The sequence below is a fragment of the Pyrgilauda ruficollis genome, unplaced genomic scaffold (assembly GCF_017590135.1).
Source record: "Pyrgilauda ruficollis isolate IOZ18807 unplaced genomic scaffold, ASM1759013v1 scaffold2, whole genome shotgun sequence".
NCBI classification, from domain to species: domain Eukaryota; kingdom Metazoa; phylum Chordata; class Aves; order Passeriformes; family Passeridae; genus Pyrgilauda; species Pyrgilauda ruficollis.
The window spans coordinates 122506-141823 of record NW_024519206.1 but is presented as its reverse complement, the minus strand read 5'-3'; the positions used below and the strand labels follow the sequence as shown (position 1 = coordinate 141823).

At 37.5% G+C, this 19318-nt stretch overlaps 1 protein-coding gene across 1 annotated transcript in view; it reads right to left on the bottom strand.

Moving 5' to 3' along the window:
• RUNDC3B (RUN domain containing 3B) overlaps nucleotides 1-19272 on the bottom strand; it is a 50954-nt gene extending 31682 nt beyond the window's left edge. The window contains exons 1-4 of the mRNA XM_041466541.1: nucleotides 18908-19272; nucleotides 11945-12060; nucleotides 3746-3879; nucleotides 1656-1741 (exon numbers count right to left, since the gene is read on the bottom strand). Coding sequence (XP_041322475.1) covers nucleotides 1656-1741; nucleotides 3746-3879; nucleotides 11945-12060; nucleotides 18908-19011 — 440 coding nt within the window. The 5' untranslated portion in view covers nucleotides 19012-19272. The remainder of the gene's footprint in view (nucleotides 1-1655; nucleotides 1742-3745; nucleotides 3880-11944; nucleotides 12061-18907) is intronic.
• Between the last annotated feature and the right edge of the window lie 46 nt (nucleotides 19273-19318).

Here is a 19318-nt window from a genome sequence, read left to right as displayed (position 1 = left end):
GACCAATTAGTTAGAAAAATAATTCTGTGCCCATGCTTAACATAACCCCCCTTCCAAGTGCAATATGCACATCCAGCACTACAAATGTGGTGCTTCATTCAAGTACTACCTCCAGGCAGCTAAACACAACAGTGAGATTTAAAAAGAGCTATCAGCATAATAGATAATCTTGTGTTTTACATACACGTGTAACACAAGAAATTTATACTTTATACTAATAATTATTAAAGATGTATATAGTAAAATATATTATTTAAAATGCTAAATAAATTATGCAAAGCATCACCCAAAAATCAGGTCAGTTATTAGGTATCTGAAATCCCACATGGGAAAAGAAAATATGTCCATTGCTGCTAGTGGCTTTGAAATCCATACAACTAAAACCTGAAAACCATTTCCATTAGATGTATTTTAAAACATTACTTCAAAAGAAACTTAGCACTTACTATGTTTGGAATGCAAGAGAAATTGTTTCAAAAAGATATACCACTGAAAGAACATTCAAATATATTAAACATTAACATGTTCAAATAAATTAAATTGAAACTGCTAATCAAATAGGACCATTGTTATCCACTAACAAACTATGCTATTGAAACAGGGACAAAGAATGTACCACTTAACTACACAATTTGTGACCCTACTCTTCCTCATCTCCTCCTCAGAAACCCATGTGACTTTTCAGTTTGAAGCAGCATTAGTAAATCTTTTCCAGATTTTCTTTGCTTTTTATGCTTCTTGTCTACTGTAAATGCAAGCAAATCTGGGAAAAATAAGACAACAGGTTTTGAAACTGCAATGAAATGGGCTGTTTACCTAACTGTGTTTCAAAGTCAGCTTAATACTGGCAAACTATATGGAAATCTCTGGACAAATATTATTAAACAAATAATATGCTAAATGAACAGAAGTCCTTACAGATAAAATTCTTCTTGTTTTAATAGCCCATTCATTATGTCTAAACTTGAAGAGTTCAACACAAAGTATATGTTACAGATCCACCTGTATTCAGATGACTTCATTAAAAATCTGTAAAACATATCTCATTATGAGATAAAATAGCATCTAGTAATCACATTATCTAAAACCAGTCCAAAACTGCCAGAGTATTCTCTACCACAAAGAATATTCTCATCTCTGATTTTATCATTAGAAGTTAAAACAAAAATCTGTTACACATTTTTCTTATTATATCAAGAATCCTAGCTATGCCTGATCACTAATTCTGCTGCTATGCAGTTCTCCAGAGGTTCCTGGAATTCTCTTCCTGTTTTCTTCAGTAAAGTTCTACAAAAATTATTTTTCACTGAGTCCTTAGGCTTTCTATCAATTTTGAAAGGAATACTATGCCTATCCCTACTACACCACAATTTCAGCTTTAGTTCCTACTTCAGAGAGGTTTTTTTTGCTTCTGACTTTTCAAGAATTCCAGGCTTATTCCCACATTTTTTAAATCCCAAAAAGATTTTCAATTTTGCAGTTTTACCCATGCTAAAACCAAATCCATACCAGCTCTAGATACCTCTCACTAGGTTACAGGTCTTTCATTAATGACATCCTTTACTATACAAATCAAGTGCACCATTCACTTCCAAACATAAGTCCCTCACTTAAACAATATTTACTAAAATATTGCAAAAAAAACTCTTGCAGACCTGGTTGTTTTGAAGTCTCTCAGAGCTGTGGAAATGTATTCAGACAAATGTTTTTCCATAAGTGCTACTCTTATCCATGCTCGACCCTGCAAGACAAAACAGGTATCAAATATTTAAGTATTATAGAAAGAAACAGTTTTACAATCTGAAAACTAATACCAGTGGTTTACCTGAATAAATGACTGATAAACAAAACTAGCATTAAACAGAAACAGTTGCTAGGACATACTTCATTAAAGCAGTAATACAAGGACACAAAGTTTACTGTGAAAGTTATCCAAAATTTTAAGGAGACGGTGGAGGTTTTTTTCTTTAATTATATGCTCCAGCCTTCAGAAAAGCTCACGTATGTGAGAGGCAGCAGATCAGGGCAGAAAGCTTAACATTTTAAAATCAATGGTACTGCAAGCATCCAGTTGTTTCCACAGTAAAGTGGCAGAAACTTGTCCTCAAAGCAATACTCTGTGTTAATTCAAATATTTGAGGGATTTACATAAAAAAATGAGTTGTGCAGTATTTTTTCTCCTCAGTAACAACATTATTATAGAATGTGCATATAAAATATAGACACGAAATCAAATCCAAGAGACGTAATCTTTTAGAGTCCAAAAGCAAAACTTCACTTGAACAGTTCTATAAACAACAGCAATACCTTTAAAAAAATAACCCTTGGGAAAACACGTTGTGCTGTGTTTGTAGGTCTAATGCACAGGATTGGGGCTTACAAGAGGGAGACATTTCAATGGCTGCCACAGTTATGAGTGTATTTCTGAGAACATCAGGAATATTTCTTGTAAACCATATAAATTTACAAACACTTAGGTAAGTAGTAAGATGTTTATGCTTAATATATCTGGTGCTTATTGGCATCTACCTGAATATCAGACATTCTACCAGAATTAGCAGTAGATTATAATCCTACTTCAGGGTGACCTAACTGTGGCCTTCTAGGGAGCCTACAAGAAAGATGGAGAGAGACTTTTTACAAGAGCATGTAGTGACAGGACAAGGGGGAGTAGCTTCAAGCTAAAAGTAGGAAGATGCCTCTGCCCACAGCAGAGGGATTTGAGCTAGACAGTCTTCAAAATCTCTTCCAACACAACCCATTTCAAGATTCTATGAAATGCTAAATAACATTGCTTTCATAAATACCAACAGCACAGGAAAAAATTTAACACAGAAACTAAATTAAATCCCACTGAAATTAGAAGGACATTTACCTGGATAGCTGCCTTTATGTTGCATTTATTTAGAATGTGACTGAAACCATGAAACTGATGATGCTGCTTAGCTAAGGACTAAAGCTTATGCACCTCCAGTGAAAGCAGAGCCAACTAGCACTGGCAAACCCTTGCTGACAGCTTCAGGCTGAGGAGGACACTTATTTGGACCACCAGTCAAACTGATGCACATGACGGGTATTTGTGTCAACATGCTTGCCATCTTTTCACATCCAGGCTTTCAAAATACTCCTCTAAAAAACTGAACACCATTCTTCACACTCACTGCACAAATTAGATTCTCTGTCTACTGTTTGGCTTGAAGTATTCCACAGAGTAATAATAAGGTTTTTATTTATAAGAATATAAATATTGCATCATCTTATGTGCTGAATTTAAATATTCATATCTATTAAGATCTCAGAATTCAGAAACATCTATAAAACAAATCTTAAGAGCTCATCACACCTATTCTATCAGTGCATAAATTCTACATGAAATAAAATGACTAGAAGGGAAAAGAAAAAAATCACCCAATTTCTACAATTTTAATATTTCTTAGGCATGTACACAAGAACTTAATTTCCCTTCAAAAAATTATATGAAGTAAAAAATCTGAGGACAATCCTTTTATAACATAACACAATCACTGAATTGAGAATTTTTCATACTGAGTAAGAAATCTTAAACAAAACACATTTCAGTTTAAAAGTGGGGCTTTTTAAAAGCAAATATTTACTAGGCACATTAAAAAAAATATTTTGAACAATTAAAAAATGTGTAGAGCAAGCTAAGTACTGGTTTTTTTACAGGTACAGAAATGTCACAGCAATGTAATGAAATAGTCACTTTAGCCTTTCTCTTCCCTACCTTAGCTCTAGAAGAACCGACATTCTCCATGTTCTCAATACTGCAGATGCAATTGTGAGAGACTTTTCGGCAAGCTACGCGAATGTAGTCCCAGAAACTACGAGGGCTTTCATAGCCGAACCAGGTGATCTGACCTTAAATCAAAACACAAGATACAGAAAGATTTATGGACCTCCCTCTCTGCTTATTGGAGAAAAATGTAATTAAATACTCCCCGATACGCTGCCTTTACTGTAAGGATTTTATACAAACAATGTATAAATGAATCCCTACTGAAAACTGACCCACAGATGTAAAAAAATTTGCATTATGCAGTTCACCCTGGTTTGAAAGTGATGCACAAAGAGAAGTTTAGGACACAAAGTTTAGGCTTTGTGTATATATGTGTATTTTCATGGGCTTTTTCTTGTTATTATGCTAAAATAATACTCAAGAGTCCTTCACAGAACTCTTGAATCACAACAGAGCACAAACTTGTGACTTAAAAATATGAGGCAAGAGTATTCATGCTATTTCTATAGGCAGCATCTATATTTCACTAATACAGTCAAGTAGAGAGATTTTCATTCTTAAAATTATATAAATAAAAAATATAAACCACTTTGCTGTAGTAGTGTTATCTTTATTTTAGGAACAGATCGTATTTTTTCAAAAGGTACTTCCATTTAAGAGAAGCTGATGCATAAGCAAAAAAGTTTTCCAATCACAATTTCTTTTGAGTATACACAGAACATTCCCTCAGAAGCTGAGAAAATAATTGAGCAGATCGTTACCCCTTCTGGAACTACAACCAAAATTCTTCACATTTTTTCCAGTTTGCAATGTATTGCACTTAGAAAATGAAAGGCAAAACTACAAAGCACATGCAACATTTCCACATAAATTTTATGAGCAGCACAACAGCTCAACCAAGTTTTTCAGAGTGAACAGCACACGGCTCTCACTTTGGACATACCTGCAAACAGGTATGGAACACATAAGGTTAATATTGCCCTCTGGTGACTTCCAGCAGTGTCATGTTCAAAACCCTTTCTTCATATAGAATGAGTTCTTTTTAAGCTGATTTTATCTTATTTCAAGACTTGAATTGCACTTATGAAGCTTTACTAATGTATGAGAAAGACTTCTTACACTTTTTCTGTAGAAAGCTCAGATTTCAAGAAAGAATATACGAGTGATACTGCAAGTCATACATACTGAAAATAAAATTCAAAATATGTATTTTCATCTGACATGACTAGACTTAGCTTCAAGCATAGCCAAAGTAGTGTCAAAGGTCAGTCCCCTATGAGCTGAAGAAATTCAAGTGGCAGGTCCTTCTTGCCCTAGAGGGTGCATGTCACTTGACTTTGTGGTCCACCTGCTTCCTTCACCAAAGATACATTTATTAAATTCAAAGCATGATAAAAGACTTTAAAACACACACCAAAAAAAGGCACAAGCAGGAAGAATTAATTCATAATATCCAATATGAAAAAGAAAAAACTAGAATTCCAAGGTGTTACAGTTACCGTAGTTTTAGATCTGCTCAGCTCTAAGGATTAAAATAAAAGAAATTCCACAAGGTAAGTGCTTTTACAAACTTACTATTTTTGTTGAAATGTCAAGTTTAGTGGACAGCAACAAAAATTCAACAGCATTTTAACAACACAAAAAGCTACAGATATTTTTCATATTCTTCACCAAATCAAAAACATTTCTGTCCTATGAATTGTACCTACAAAATTAAATGCAGCTATGGTGTAAAGATGACTTCATATCATCAGTTCCAGTTCTAACTAATAAAGGCAAGCATATGATATATTAACTTTTGTAGTTTTTTTCAAACTTTCTTAAGGGCAGAATATATTTAGCAAAAAACAGTTTCACTCCAGTTTTCTGGAGCTCCTAATGCATGGCAATTCCTTTTAAAATTGAACACCTGAAAAAATCATGGTCATTTAAAACAATAAATAACTTTACGACAGAAATCCATACCAGCACACAGCACTTACTTGGCTTACACTGATCAAGAAACCCTGCTGGCCATAATTCAACATACTCTAACATTACAGTGGGGCTCCCATCTCATTCCAGCTCTGTGAGAGGGTGCAATGGACTTCAGACTTCAGCAGGAATTTTCTTCCCTTGAAACTCACAGCCAGCTCAGCACCTTTTGTGAACCAAGGTCTCCTATGTTTCACTATTCTGTTCCTACAACTTTAAACCTTGCCCACATTCTCATAACTAATATAATCTGAAAAAAACTTTCTCAATCTATCTATACACAGAAAAATGCTGGAAAAGACTGACTGAGAATAGTGAGAATGTATTTTAAGAAATACCAAGTAAGATTTTAAACTACAGATTTACTAAAATTTTAAAAGCTTTCAGCATGTGAAATTTATTTGGCCCTTAAAGCACGCAATGCACATAGCCATGAGAAGTCTCAAGGAGAAATTAAATAGCTCCCACTACTCAGAACCTGTCAGGCTTTGCCTGCAGTACTGTGTCCAGTTCTGGTCTCTACAATTCAAGGGCAGGATCAGATTGGTCCAAAGGAAGGTCAGAAAGATGTTCAAAGGGCTGTTAAACCTGTCCCATGAGGCATTAGGTTTTTTCTCTCTAGGGAGGAGAAGGTTCAATGGGGGAACTCATCACAGTTTTCCAGTACTTAAAGAGGGTGAAGGCTCCCTCCTCCCAAGGAGCCACACGGAAGACAAAAGGCAACACATACAAGTTGCACTGGGAGAGGTTGCATCCCAAGAAAGAAATTTTTTTCAAACAAGAACCAAAATTCACTGTGACAACATCCCCAGTGATGTGGTAGAGTTTCCATCACTGGATGTTTTCAATATATGATTGGAGAGGGTGCCAGATATTCTCATCTAGACTCCCATCCCCAAACGATTGGGCCAAATGATTCCTCAAGGACCCTTCCAACTTCTGTTGGGCTGTTCTATGATTTCAAATTCATATCTAAATTTTAAAAGATCTTAATAAAATTGAAAGCTAGTTTTAGTATAGAACTTACATTCTGTCAAAGTACATTATAAGAAAAGAGGAAGTTTCTCAGCAGGTACACAGGAAAATGAGCATGTGGTCTTTGCTGTGAAGTTCATATGTCATCGGAAGATGTGGAAGCTGACAGCTATTCCAACAGAAATGATGTTGGTTTTGTCAGCCAAACAAAACTGTTAGGTAAACATGGAAGCTGCATGTGTAATAGTAAACATTGTTCAAATAAATTCCATTCCTGTCTACAGAACTGCAAAGCAAATAGAAACAAATTGTGATTTTTTTTCTTTTGCTTTCACCACATTTTTGCAAACTGCTGCACACCTACTTGTATCAACCCATTTCTGTTCCAACAACTAGATACAAACATCTACAGTTATCACAGACCCTTTTCATGCCAAATAAATTCTTCACAAATAAGATTAAACAGTCTGATCTCTGATCAACTACAGTCCAATTTAATTTGCAAAGTTTCACAGTTGCAAAGAAGTAATGACTAGGATTTTGCAAGGTACAGACAGATTGTCTCCAGATTTCCCTATGTTTTTTAGTTTGCAGCAATTTTTTCTATTTTTTCTAATTTTTTCTATCCGACAAAAAGTAAGTTTTAGTACAACTTCTTGCTAACAAACTGGCGTGATCTTTGAGGAATTTCTGAAATACCTACCCTTACTTTAAGCCTACAGAACGGGTCATTAAATACTTAGAGTAGTTCATAAACTCAGTCCTCCAAGACAATTATAAGTTCATCTACAATTTTTCTCCCTACAAGAAGAATGAACTAAACCACAAATTACACAAGAGCTCTCCTGTTTCTTCTTAGACGAAAAGGATAACTCAGTATGTGTGTATAGATACTAAATCTAGTAATAAAAGCTATTATGTTAATGTTATTGCACCAAATAAAGGGCTACCACACCTGTACGTTTGTCTTTTTCATTATAGTAGTGCCTTTAGTTCTTATATCCTTAACCTACCTTTTCCGCTGCCATTATATCACCATTACCTTAATTATTTAACCCAGCAGACTTGTTTCTCTCAGGACAAAGAGCATTACAAGCTGCATTTTACTGACTCAAAGAACTCCTGAAATTTAGGAGTTACATAGATTGGATAGATAAAATCAGCTTCCATGGACTATCCAAGCAGAAGCTTTTGACATGTTTATAGTGCCTCCTAAACGTACAGGAAAATGGGCACACAAAGTTGTGAACGTGTCAAAATAGCACAGTACAGCATATTTTTGGTGTCCTCATGGTGGCAAATGCAAGTAAGAGTACAGATGACAAGCGTGCACACAGTAACCAAGATATGCAAAAATTACACAAGTCACAAGTAAAATGCACTAGATACATTTACACATTGACACATGACACTATTTCTAAACACACATACTGGCTAGCAGTTTGGATATCAAACATTTTTGCTGCACAAATGATATTATGGCCATAGAAATCTACAATAGTTATTCACGTTTTTCATTAAGTGAGTAGTAACTCACTTAATACTAACTTAAAGTGATAAGAAAAGGCAGAAAATAATACAACCTAGTTACACAGTAAAGACAAAATACGCATAATTTTGAAATTACTTCAGGTTTTAAATCAGCTTGGATGTATCTGAGATCAAATCCCAAGTACTGTTGCTGAACACTTTTTATGTCCCACCATTTCTGCACTACGTGTATATACTTGGCTGATCTGATAAAAAAGGCACTTACAGGAAATATACCTGAAAAATCTGTGGCCAGAAATGAAAACAAGAAACCACACAGAACACTACAAGATACTTCATCTTCATCTCCACACTACATAATGGTCAAGAATGGAAAAAATTCCAAACAACGGTATGAGAAAAAAATGGCTCCTGAAATTATTCATCTTGCTTTAAAGACTATCAAATACATGTACATTTGTACACAAATTTGTAAAACCTCTTTCAGGACTATAGGCCTTATTTGGACCTTCAAATACCTTCTATTGCCCCTGTATGCCCCCCAGAGTAACACTTAATCTCTGCTGTATTGTAAAAATATGCAAAAGCTTATTCCTAAGAAGAAATAAAAGAGTAATTAGTCACTCATCTTTTTTTTCTGTTACTTCTCTCCTCCCTTTTCAAGATTTTCAGCTGCCCTGTCCAGTAGTAACACATCTTGCCAGGAGGGATGCTGCACAGTTTACTTCAATGACAAGAAGAACACATGCCTTACAACCTCCTAATTACAAACTTTAGTCGATTCCACGTCCTCAATACATCCAGCACTTGTAGGAAGTACCAGGTACACTGCACATGTAGTGTTACACAGCACAGGGAAATAGCTCTCCACTTTCTAGAGCCGAAGGCAGTCCCTTAAAAACCAGTTAATACAGCTTGCTCAAACTCTCATCATTAGGGCAACTCAGACTGCTATTACCATCAACAGTGGCCTATTCCTGACTGATACTTATTGGCAGTACATGTAGCTGTAAGGTAGTGCCACAGTTATGCTGCCTTTTTTGTTACTTTTTGGAACTATTTTGGTGCCATATGTGCCACATCTTCTGCATCACATGAACAGATACATATACTCAAGCAGCGTTTACAGACCTCTGTTGTGTCAGCTGGTTTGCTTCTGCCAATCTCATTTTACTACTAAGCAAATACCTGTATGTAAAATATTCTTAAGAATATGAGCAGCTGGGCTAAAGAAGTGTATTCATGCGGAAAGTCATCAGTTTTCTGCCTGCTTGTCTTCTTGGTCTGGCTCACTGCAGGACCCCATGAAGACCACAACCAGGAAAGGCAAGTGCAAAGTCAATGTTGGGCAGCAAGGGGGAAAATAAAAATCTGTAGCAAACTGCACTGAGTTTAAGAAACATTATGGACATTTTCACTACAACTGGACAATGTCATGAGTAATCTGTGACAGCCCTACTTTGAGCAAGAAGTTGGACTGGATGACAGTCTAAAAACTTTCCAAAAATTAATTATTCAATGAGAGCGAATATAAAAATACAAATCAACAAAACCACTCATGGTGGTTAAATAAAAAATGCTATTTCATGACCCTTTTGCTACCAGGAGCATCAGATCAGGCATCTATCAAAAATCCATTTTACATGGTCCTTGTGTTTCTACAACAACCATTTTTTCCGGAACACCTAGGAAGATAAGGCTTGGACAACTACTATTACAGAATTTTTAATTGCAAAGGTTTTAGAAAAAGTGTAAAATTCTAATCCCTGTAGGTGAACTCTTTTCCCTTTAAAATAACCATCCTCCTTCCTACCAGTTTGGATTTGGACTTTTTTTGTCTGGATCCTAATTAAGCATGAAACCAATAAATGGAAACCTTCACTATATTCCATCAAGACTATGCTTTGCTCCTTAAAAATACATTACATTTAATGTCAGAAGAGTTACCAGTAAAAGTTTTCTAATAAAAGCAAACTTCACACTTTATAACATAAAGTGTTTTGGGGTTTTTTTTATTCTTCCTTCCTCACCCAGTACTTCCAAAGAAAGCGAAAGATTAAGAACTGTTGTTTGCCATGGCCTTAAAGTAATATACTTAAACTCTCAAATCTGAATCATCCGTTTAACTACACTGCCAAGAGATTACCCTGACAATTTTGATACAATGAAGCTATTTATCTTACTATAGACAAACAAATCAAGTATGTTCTGCCAGTTTCAAAACACTTTATACAACTCACTGCAATCACCAGTTTGCATTTAGTCTCTTCCTATTGACACTAAGTATGCATTCAGAATATATTAGTCAATTCCATCAATAAAATACAATTTCTTTCAAGCCTTAAGCAGTAGAAGATATACCCCCTTAAAATTTGAAGTGTCATAGTTCATTTCTTATCTCAATTTCTGTCTTATTATTTTAAAATCTTTAAAAATTACAAACAGTCAGCTAGCTTATTACCAAAACATTCTCCATTTGCAACATAATCCACAAGTTCCCACCTTTTTCTGTAATTTTAACTCTGCAAACATAGAAAACTATACTAGCAATTACAAGGGGAAGACTGAAACAAAAATTTAGCTATTTGAATTTCTCTATTTCTTACTTGAAATGATTTTTTACTTGCAAATTCCATTTGCCAACTTGTCAAGGCTTCTTCCCTGTACTGCCTGTCCTGAATAAAAGACTGAAGCAAAAGAATGTTGACAAAAAAAAAATTTACAATTACTTTTGCACAAATATTGCTGAAGCTGGAGGAGGAGGAGGAGAAAAGAGAGCAATTTCCCTGCAGAGTCAAGCTGCTAAGTACCCATAATCACTCAAAAAATCTTTGTCACAATGTGACAAACCCTCTGTTTCTACCATACTGTGCACCATTTTTTTCCTCCTCTGACAGAACCACAGCAGGTAGTAATTGTGGTATTCAAATGTCAGCCTACACACAGTATTGTTCACAAAGCTTGGTTATGAATATTAAAAAGTATGAAAATGAGTAGATTGTCATATTACACATCTATATTTAGATGATTATGATGTTCTTCATAATCCTCAAATCATTTCAGAAACTGTATACAGAACTGAGAAAAGAGAAGACTCTTCCAAAGTCCTCTTCTAGTGACTGCTACTGCTAAAGCACACATTGTTCTCTGAGCAAAGCAGCTTCCCCTAGAACAACTGGAAAATGCAAGCAGGCATTATCTGGAACTACAACATCTGACTTGATACAAGAAGAAAATCAACAACTGACCTTTCTCAAAAGCAATCTCTTTCAGGACATTCCAGCAAAAAAAACCAGCTTCACTAAAGGGGTGGGGCAATAGAACGAAAGGACCTGAAAACAGTATCTGGAAAAGAAGGCAACAAAAGCAAGGAAGGGAGGAAGAAATGGGAGCAGCACCAGATATGCTCTGTAGCTCCTATTGAAGCAGATAATATAATTGTCTTTTAGACTCTCAGGACGCAGTCTTATCATAAAGCAGAAAAGCAGACAGAGCTCAGCACCATGGCAACATTCACTTGCTTAATTACCAGCCCAGAAGGCTTCCAACAAGATCACTGGAAACATGTTTCACAGAAATAGTTTGCTTTTCCATAGTAATGCACAAAATCAGGAAGGTAACAGCAATAGGACAAAGAAAGCCAATGCTTTCATTCAGCATCAAGGAGTTTGTACAGACACACATTGGTTTTGTATAAACAAATTCTCCTGGCAAAATCATCACCAATAAGGAAGTTGAATAACACACCTTTCAGTCGATGACTTAGAATCTGTTCCAGAATGGCTGCAAAATTATTAAATTCAGGGGAAGTATCATCGATAGTTTCAAAACAGGAACGGTCAATCAGAGTCTTGACTGAAAACCTAGAGCAAAAAATACGAGACAATCATAAATCATATGAATAATTAGTGGTCCTCTATAGCAAGGCAGTAGCTCGTATAAACCGAAAGAGCAAGGAACCAGAACCTACTTTGATGATATCAAGTTCAGTCACAGCAACAGAAACACAAAAAATGTTCAGATATAGCATGGAAGTGCAATTGGCATTGTTGGTCTTAGGCATAAAGCCTTAAAAACAGAAAGAAAACAAAAATCCCCACCCTTTCCACACAGAAATTAGTAAATTACTTTTCTCTTCTCTAAATATTTTAATGCAGTTGGAGAAAAACAAGCACTCAAAAGCATCCAACATCAGTTTCTCTTTGTAATCCTAAACATAAACATTTTTTGCTTAACATTTTTTCAGTGCTCCTTTTATTCCCAAAATCCATGTCCAATAATCAGAAATACAAACTTTAACCTATTATGAGAACACTCTAAGTTCATCCTAATACAAAAATAATCTAGACATATTATAAAACAATGAATTTTTATGCATTGGTAACTCTGCATCACTTAGGCTGATCTCCCTGTGAATGGGGGATAATCCTTATTCAGTACTATATTACTTCATTATTATACTAGAAAAGCTTTCAATTTCAATGATCCAACACTTAAAATTGGAAAGGCTGAATCAAGTCACTGTAAAACACAGACAAGATGTAATTAGTCAACTGGCCAGCCTGCTGTGTTTAGTTACTTCTACATTCATACAAACTTTTATTCTTATTCAGAGGATAGTTCAAACCTCAACATATGTGACAAAAAAATGTTTCTTTTGCTTTCATAATTTTTATCATTATCCATTTTTATTTTCCTTTCTTCAGCTTCTTCTTCCAGTTTTCAGTTTCAAGACAAATTTCTCCAACTTAAAAGTATTAAATCTGAAGCATTTACTATGTTTTTTGCAACAATCTTATTTGTATTAATAGAGCCATACTGCAGCCTGAGGAGATGGCTTTCACAACACCCAAATGTCAACAGTACCAACTCAGGAGGTTCTCACCCTGCCTGCTCCTCCCAGATCCTACACCTGAGCGAGCGCTGGCTTCCTCAGTTTTTCCAGTTCTACTTTTTATTGTGCTCAATAAGAACTGTTTTAGATTTTCAGTACTGGAAAGGAGGGAAGAAGTGACTCTTAAATATGGATACATTCATTAAAAATATCTTTCACAGCACCTCAACACAAGCACTTCTACAGCACAGCTGCAGAAGCAGCACAGCATTAGAGGCATGGGCAGGGATGAAGCTCCTTACACCAGTACTATTTTGAATTGCTCTGTACTACAGAAGTAAGTGCCTCCTTAGTGGAGTCAGCACAGCCTTCTGATGCACAAAACTAATGTGCTCAAACTGAATTGGCACACAGCTCGAGTTTCCACTCAATTATGTTTTACTCAGTAAACTTCCGAATAAAGACTCCCTATTTTACCTTTCCTGCAGGCATCTATTGTTGTAGTGTTTTTTGCAGAACAGGAATTAGGAGTGAATTAGGGTGGAGGAGGAAGCTTCTCCTGCAGTGCCAAATTATGACTCAGTTTTGAACTCCTCCATATTTTTAACCAATTTTGAGTAAGTGAGAGACATGCATGCCCACCAGTTAACTGCTATTGACTCTTCTAATGGCAGAACTTGTTGCTTCCTCAAAGCTACATTAGAGCTGAGAAATTTTTGATTAAAAAAAAGCCTTCATTTCAAAAAACAAATGCCTATAGCAATGCCATGACTAAGCTAATATTAACTGTAACAAGATGAGTCCTCCCACGCCATGCAGGTCTGAAAAAGATACAGTGCAGCACATCACTCACAGATGCATACACAAGATAGAGAGTGAGTTAGCAGTGTGATGTATGCCCTGTACACAGGAATATCATCATAAAACTCAGATATGATCATGCATAAACTGCAAAACCAAGTAGAGTATAATATAAAGCTATGTCTATTTTTCCTGTATTCAATGTCATACTTGAAAATTTGCTTATTAATATTGTATGGAATACCTATTCAGAAATGGAGATATATTCAAGAGGAAACACTTAAGAGCAATTTCACAAACACTTTAAAAATCAGAGATAAGCTTTATTTTCTTTTCATTTTTGAAGCATTCTGCAACACAACTGAAGAAAAAAATATCTATTATTTAAGGAAACAAAAAATTTGTATATACCTAGAGTCTGATGACAAAATACAGTCTAAGAGCTCATCATCAAAATGGTATTCTTTTTAAGTGCTCATATTACTGCCATAACGTCAGAAATGCTAATTTTTGTCCATCTACACCACCCTTTCACCAAAAACCTAAACCTCTATAGTCAAGTGAGATTTGCTTTTAGGAGAACTTACAGGGAGTGCAAGTATGTACTTACTTCTATAAACCAGGAAGATAACAGCAAAGCAGAAGATACCAAGCAAAATTTGATTCACTAGAAATATTTTTTTGATATTTAAAAAAAACACTCATAGGCAAATACTTGTGTGTTATCTTTTTTTCTCTAAATACTACAAAGAGGCAAACATATATTTAAGTGCAAGTTAAAAGTCATGAGCGTGTTTTGCATATTAGATATTCACACTTCACCATGTTTACCATGTATATTGGAAAAAGGATTAAGGGTATATAGAAGTTATGCCTTTGTAAAAAGGTTATACTGTAAGCACTAAGTAAGCAATTCTCCTCAGTCATTGAAGTCACTGAAGTTCCAATGTATGGGGCCCCAGACCAGAAATTCCACGCTCTTGCACAGTTACGCGGAGCCACATGAAGACTGAAAGTCAAGAAACAAAAGGTCAGATCTAAAGGACACAAGAGCTATGAAGAAAAAAGGTCCAAATACCTAGAGCTGTTTCCTTGGCTCCCTGTATTGCTCCCATCTTCACAGAATCTCTAAGGTTGGAAAAGACCTTTATGATCACGGAGTCCAACCATTAGCAGCAACAAGTCCACTGTTAAACCATGTCCCCAAGTGCCACACACACACTTTTTGGGAACGCTTCCGGGAATGGTGATCCTACCACCTCCCTGGGCATTCTGTTACAACGGCTGACTACCCCTCCTGTGAAGAAATGTCACTGAATATCCCATCTAAACCTCCCTTCTGCAACTTGAGGCTTTTTCCTTGCGTCCTGTCACTTGTTACCTGGGAAAAGAGCCCAAGCACCACCTCAGTCCATCTTTTCTCCACTGGGCTGCCACAGGCTTTTTCCTTGTGTCCTGTCACTTGTTACCTGGGAAGAGCCCAAGCACCACCTCAGTCCATCTTTTCTCCACTGGGCTGCCACAGCAGCACTGCACTCCAGAGCAGCAATCTGCTTACACATCAGAGGTTAACTTCTAGGTGGATTGTAAGAGCAGATGAGTAATGTAGCTTCTCTTGCTATAATATCTACTGCTTCATGACTTCTTTAAAAAAAGTATTTCATCCAACATTTCCCATTATGTTACTGCAACAACTTTTACTCCCCGACTTTTGTTATTTGGTTGGTTTTTTTGGTTTTTTTTTTTGGTTTTTTTTTTTGATACAGTAACTGCCACTGGAGAGATTCCAATATCAATGTTTCTAAATGACCTTCACGAGCTCTAACGTTTTTGGATTATTACACATTTTCCTCTGTCACAGATCTACTCTTCCTTGAGCCAAAAAGAATATGCAGAAATAGTAGCATTCTCCAACCTTAAAAAGACCTTATGAATTATCTAAGATGGAGACATTCTTGAATAAGAAAGACTTGAACCAATCTTTCTAGGGTAGTTTGTTTCACTGCTTTGCAAGATGCGCAAGAAGTCTCCCAGGCTTCTTGAGTAACTCCAAACCAAAGCCAAACATTTTGTGGACACATCCCACCTATAGGCTTATTTTCAAAAGAGCAGCTTTTGTCATGATTGCAAACCAAAGCCAAACATTTTGTGGTCACATCCCACACCTATAGGCTTATTTTCAAAAGAGCAGCTTTTGTCATGATTATTTAGCTTGCAATTTGGGAAGTGTCATTAAAATACTATTGCAAAGAATGCAAACTATTACTATAGAAAAATCCCTAAGATTATGAAAGAACATGCCTTATGCTAAACATGGCAGTCATGAAACCAGACAGTTCAGCTAAGGGTCAATGTCACAGCAACAGGTCATACGTGCATTAGCAAAATCACTGTTTTAAAAGCATATTTCCTAATAGTTATTCAGTTCTGTGTTAACATTCCGAGCTTAAGGTATGAATGTCACTTCCAAGGCGCATCTCAGTTGTTTGTATCTACGTGGATCTTTGATCTATGAATCCTTTCTAAGACTAGATTAAAACAAGTGAACAACCTATAACTAGTAAAAAATCTCAGAGCCACTTACTGGAACATGAAAGGGATCAAACTCAAGGGAAAACAGCTAAGGAGAGAGACAAAGCTTAGAACATGTAATACTCAAAAACATGCATAACTCAAAAAAAGTCCTGAGAATTATTCCAATTTAAATCATGTGTAGTTACAAAAACACAGCCATGCATTTTCACATGCAATTGGTTTATGGAACTTAAGTATCTATGTCACTTTCCATGGCTACTCAACATTTCAGTGGAAATAAACTGTTCCTTCCAAAACTGTAAATATAAGAAACTATCCACATCTGCAGGAGGAGTTAGATAATCATCACTAATAATGATGTAAGAAAAGATTAAAACCTTAGTCTGGTATAGCTATTTAGTAAAAATATGCTAAATTGAAGCTTTGACAAATATAATTCATTAAATTATCAGAGACTGTTAACAGATGGTAACTCAGACGAGTATCTTCCTCATGATCTTTCCCCTTCACTGGGGAACAGTCCATACCATCCAAATTTGATTGAATCAATTGACTGGAGCTAGTTTTTACCAAAACAATGTCTTACTTTCATAGAATTCTGATTGGAAAGGACTATTATTTTACACTTTTCAATACTAACTTGGCTATTCCTAACAAGTAACACTTTTCTATAATAGAAAATGTGTAATAACTACAGTAAAGCACTGAGATATTTTAAACACTCTTACATTGGCAAAATAAAAATATAAATAAATGTATATACGTCATAATAATGCAAATCCTTCCTCCTCAAGATTCTTTCCAAATTTTAATGTGTATTCACAAACTGAGAACTTCAGGTTTTGTGAAGAAAAGCAAAATTAAGTCGCTTTGCTGAAAATCATAAAAACACACCAATCTCAAGCAGTTTCTGCAATAGTTCTTTGTTTTAAATGTGTTTAAGTGAATTCCCTCAAATTTCTAAGCATTTTAAAATATATTACACCATCACTTCAACTTCAGGACAAGAACATCAAATAAACCAAAAAACAATGTAACGGCACAGAATACAGAAGAGTTCTTCTCAAGAGGGAGGCAGAAAAAAACCCCAAGTTCCATAGAATACAATGTATTCCTTTAAAAAGAACTGTTTATATCCTGTACAATTGTGTGATAACTTGATAAAACTGGTGTTTTCCTGAGCACACAGATTAGCAGTATCTGCATCTATGTAACAACAGTGAAACTGACAACTTCTATTTCTATTATTTAAGCTGCAGGTTTGATAAAAACTTTAATTTTTTTTTTCTTGCGTATCTTTTTCACAGGTAGGAGCAGAAATAAGCATAGAAGCCCAGGAAAAGACAGAATAGTACTGATGCTACTCAAACACAGATATTATGATTTGAAGGAATGCTGAAATAAATTCATTACATGAATGATAGAGTCACACTTTGTAAAACCTGCTAACAGTATACCATAAAAGGAAAAAAAAAAAAAAAAGAGTATGGAAAATATAAAGTTGTATTGGTTTTTAAAAATCCTGCTGCAGCATTAAGTGATGATGTTACAAAATTTTCTAATAGCTGTCCTGTCACCTTAGTAAGACTTGCGAGAATTAAACTATATCATAACCTTAATCAGTCTGTTGAAAACCTTTCCCAGACAATATTCAAATTACTTTAATAACTTCAAAATTGAGCAATTGAAACAAACGACCGAACGGAGCCATTGCTGCCAGCAGATCCACGTATTTAAAAGTTTGCCGTGACATTACACGTCACTGCTGCACACCTGGAAATGCTGCATGAATTCCACAGTGACAGCAGTGGAAGCGCTTAAATGGAACGTCATAGAACTGCTATTAAGCTTGCATAAGCTCAGCACTAAGATGCTTAAAAAAAAAAAAAAAAAAAAAAAGAAAGAAAAGAAAGAAAGAAATTTGAATACAGTAGCCCACTGTGCTGCAGATTTCCTGATCTAGATTTCGTAGATAAAAATATCCTGGAGCGCAGCCTCTTCGGGATGGTCCTGCGGCACCGGCGCGCTCGCAGCGGCCTGAGCCTCTTCCCCCCGCACATCCCATTAACTCTAAAGCTCATCACACCAACTCCGAACCTGACCGCGTCAACTGAAGGGCAGCTACAGCAGCTGCGCCCGTGCGAGTCCAGCGCTGCCGAGCGCCCATCCTGCCCCTGCCTTTCGCCAGAGAACGCAGGCATGGAGCCGGAACAAGCCCGTCAGTCCCCCGCTTCAGAAGGGGCCATTCGACGCCCCGCAGCAGCGGCACTGCCCGGTGGGCCCCTGCCCCCCGCCGCCCGGACACCCTCCTGCGAGCGCTCCCAGGAGCTGAGTCAGGATGGATGGAGGAGGCTGCTCTACCCACGCGGGGGCCGGCACCGGCCTCCCTGCCCCGGACAGGGCTGTGCCGGGGCCGACCCCCGCGCTCCGGCCCCCGACCCACCTGTGCGGATCGGGGGCGGGACGGGCCCCGCGGGCTGCGGCGGGAGCGAGGGGGAACGGGTCCCTCGGGCGGGGCAGGGCCCCGGCCCGGGGCTCACCTGCACACCGTGATCAAGTTCCGCCTCTCCACCGCGGCGTTGCGGGACGGGACGCTCTTCCTCCGGGCGGAGACGTTGAGCCCCCCTAAGCCGAGGGACGCCATCTCCGCTGGGCAGGGCAGGTGGAGCCGCCGGTGCTGGCGCGGAGCCTTTGTTCCCGGCCTCCCGCTCTCCAGGATGCTGCGCCTGCCCCCGCCGCACGCGGACAGAAGGAAGCGGATGAGGAGGCCGCCGTGCTTTCCCCGCTGCTCCTCCCGCTGCCCGGTCCCGGCGCGCCCGAGGCAGCAGCGGGTCGGGCGGGGATGCGCGGGGTCCCCCGGCGGGGGCGGCTCGGCCCCCCCGCTCCCGGCAGCCGGGCGGCCACAGCACCGCAGAGCGCCGGCGCCGCCAGCCAATCAGCGCGAGGGGGGC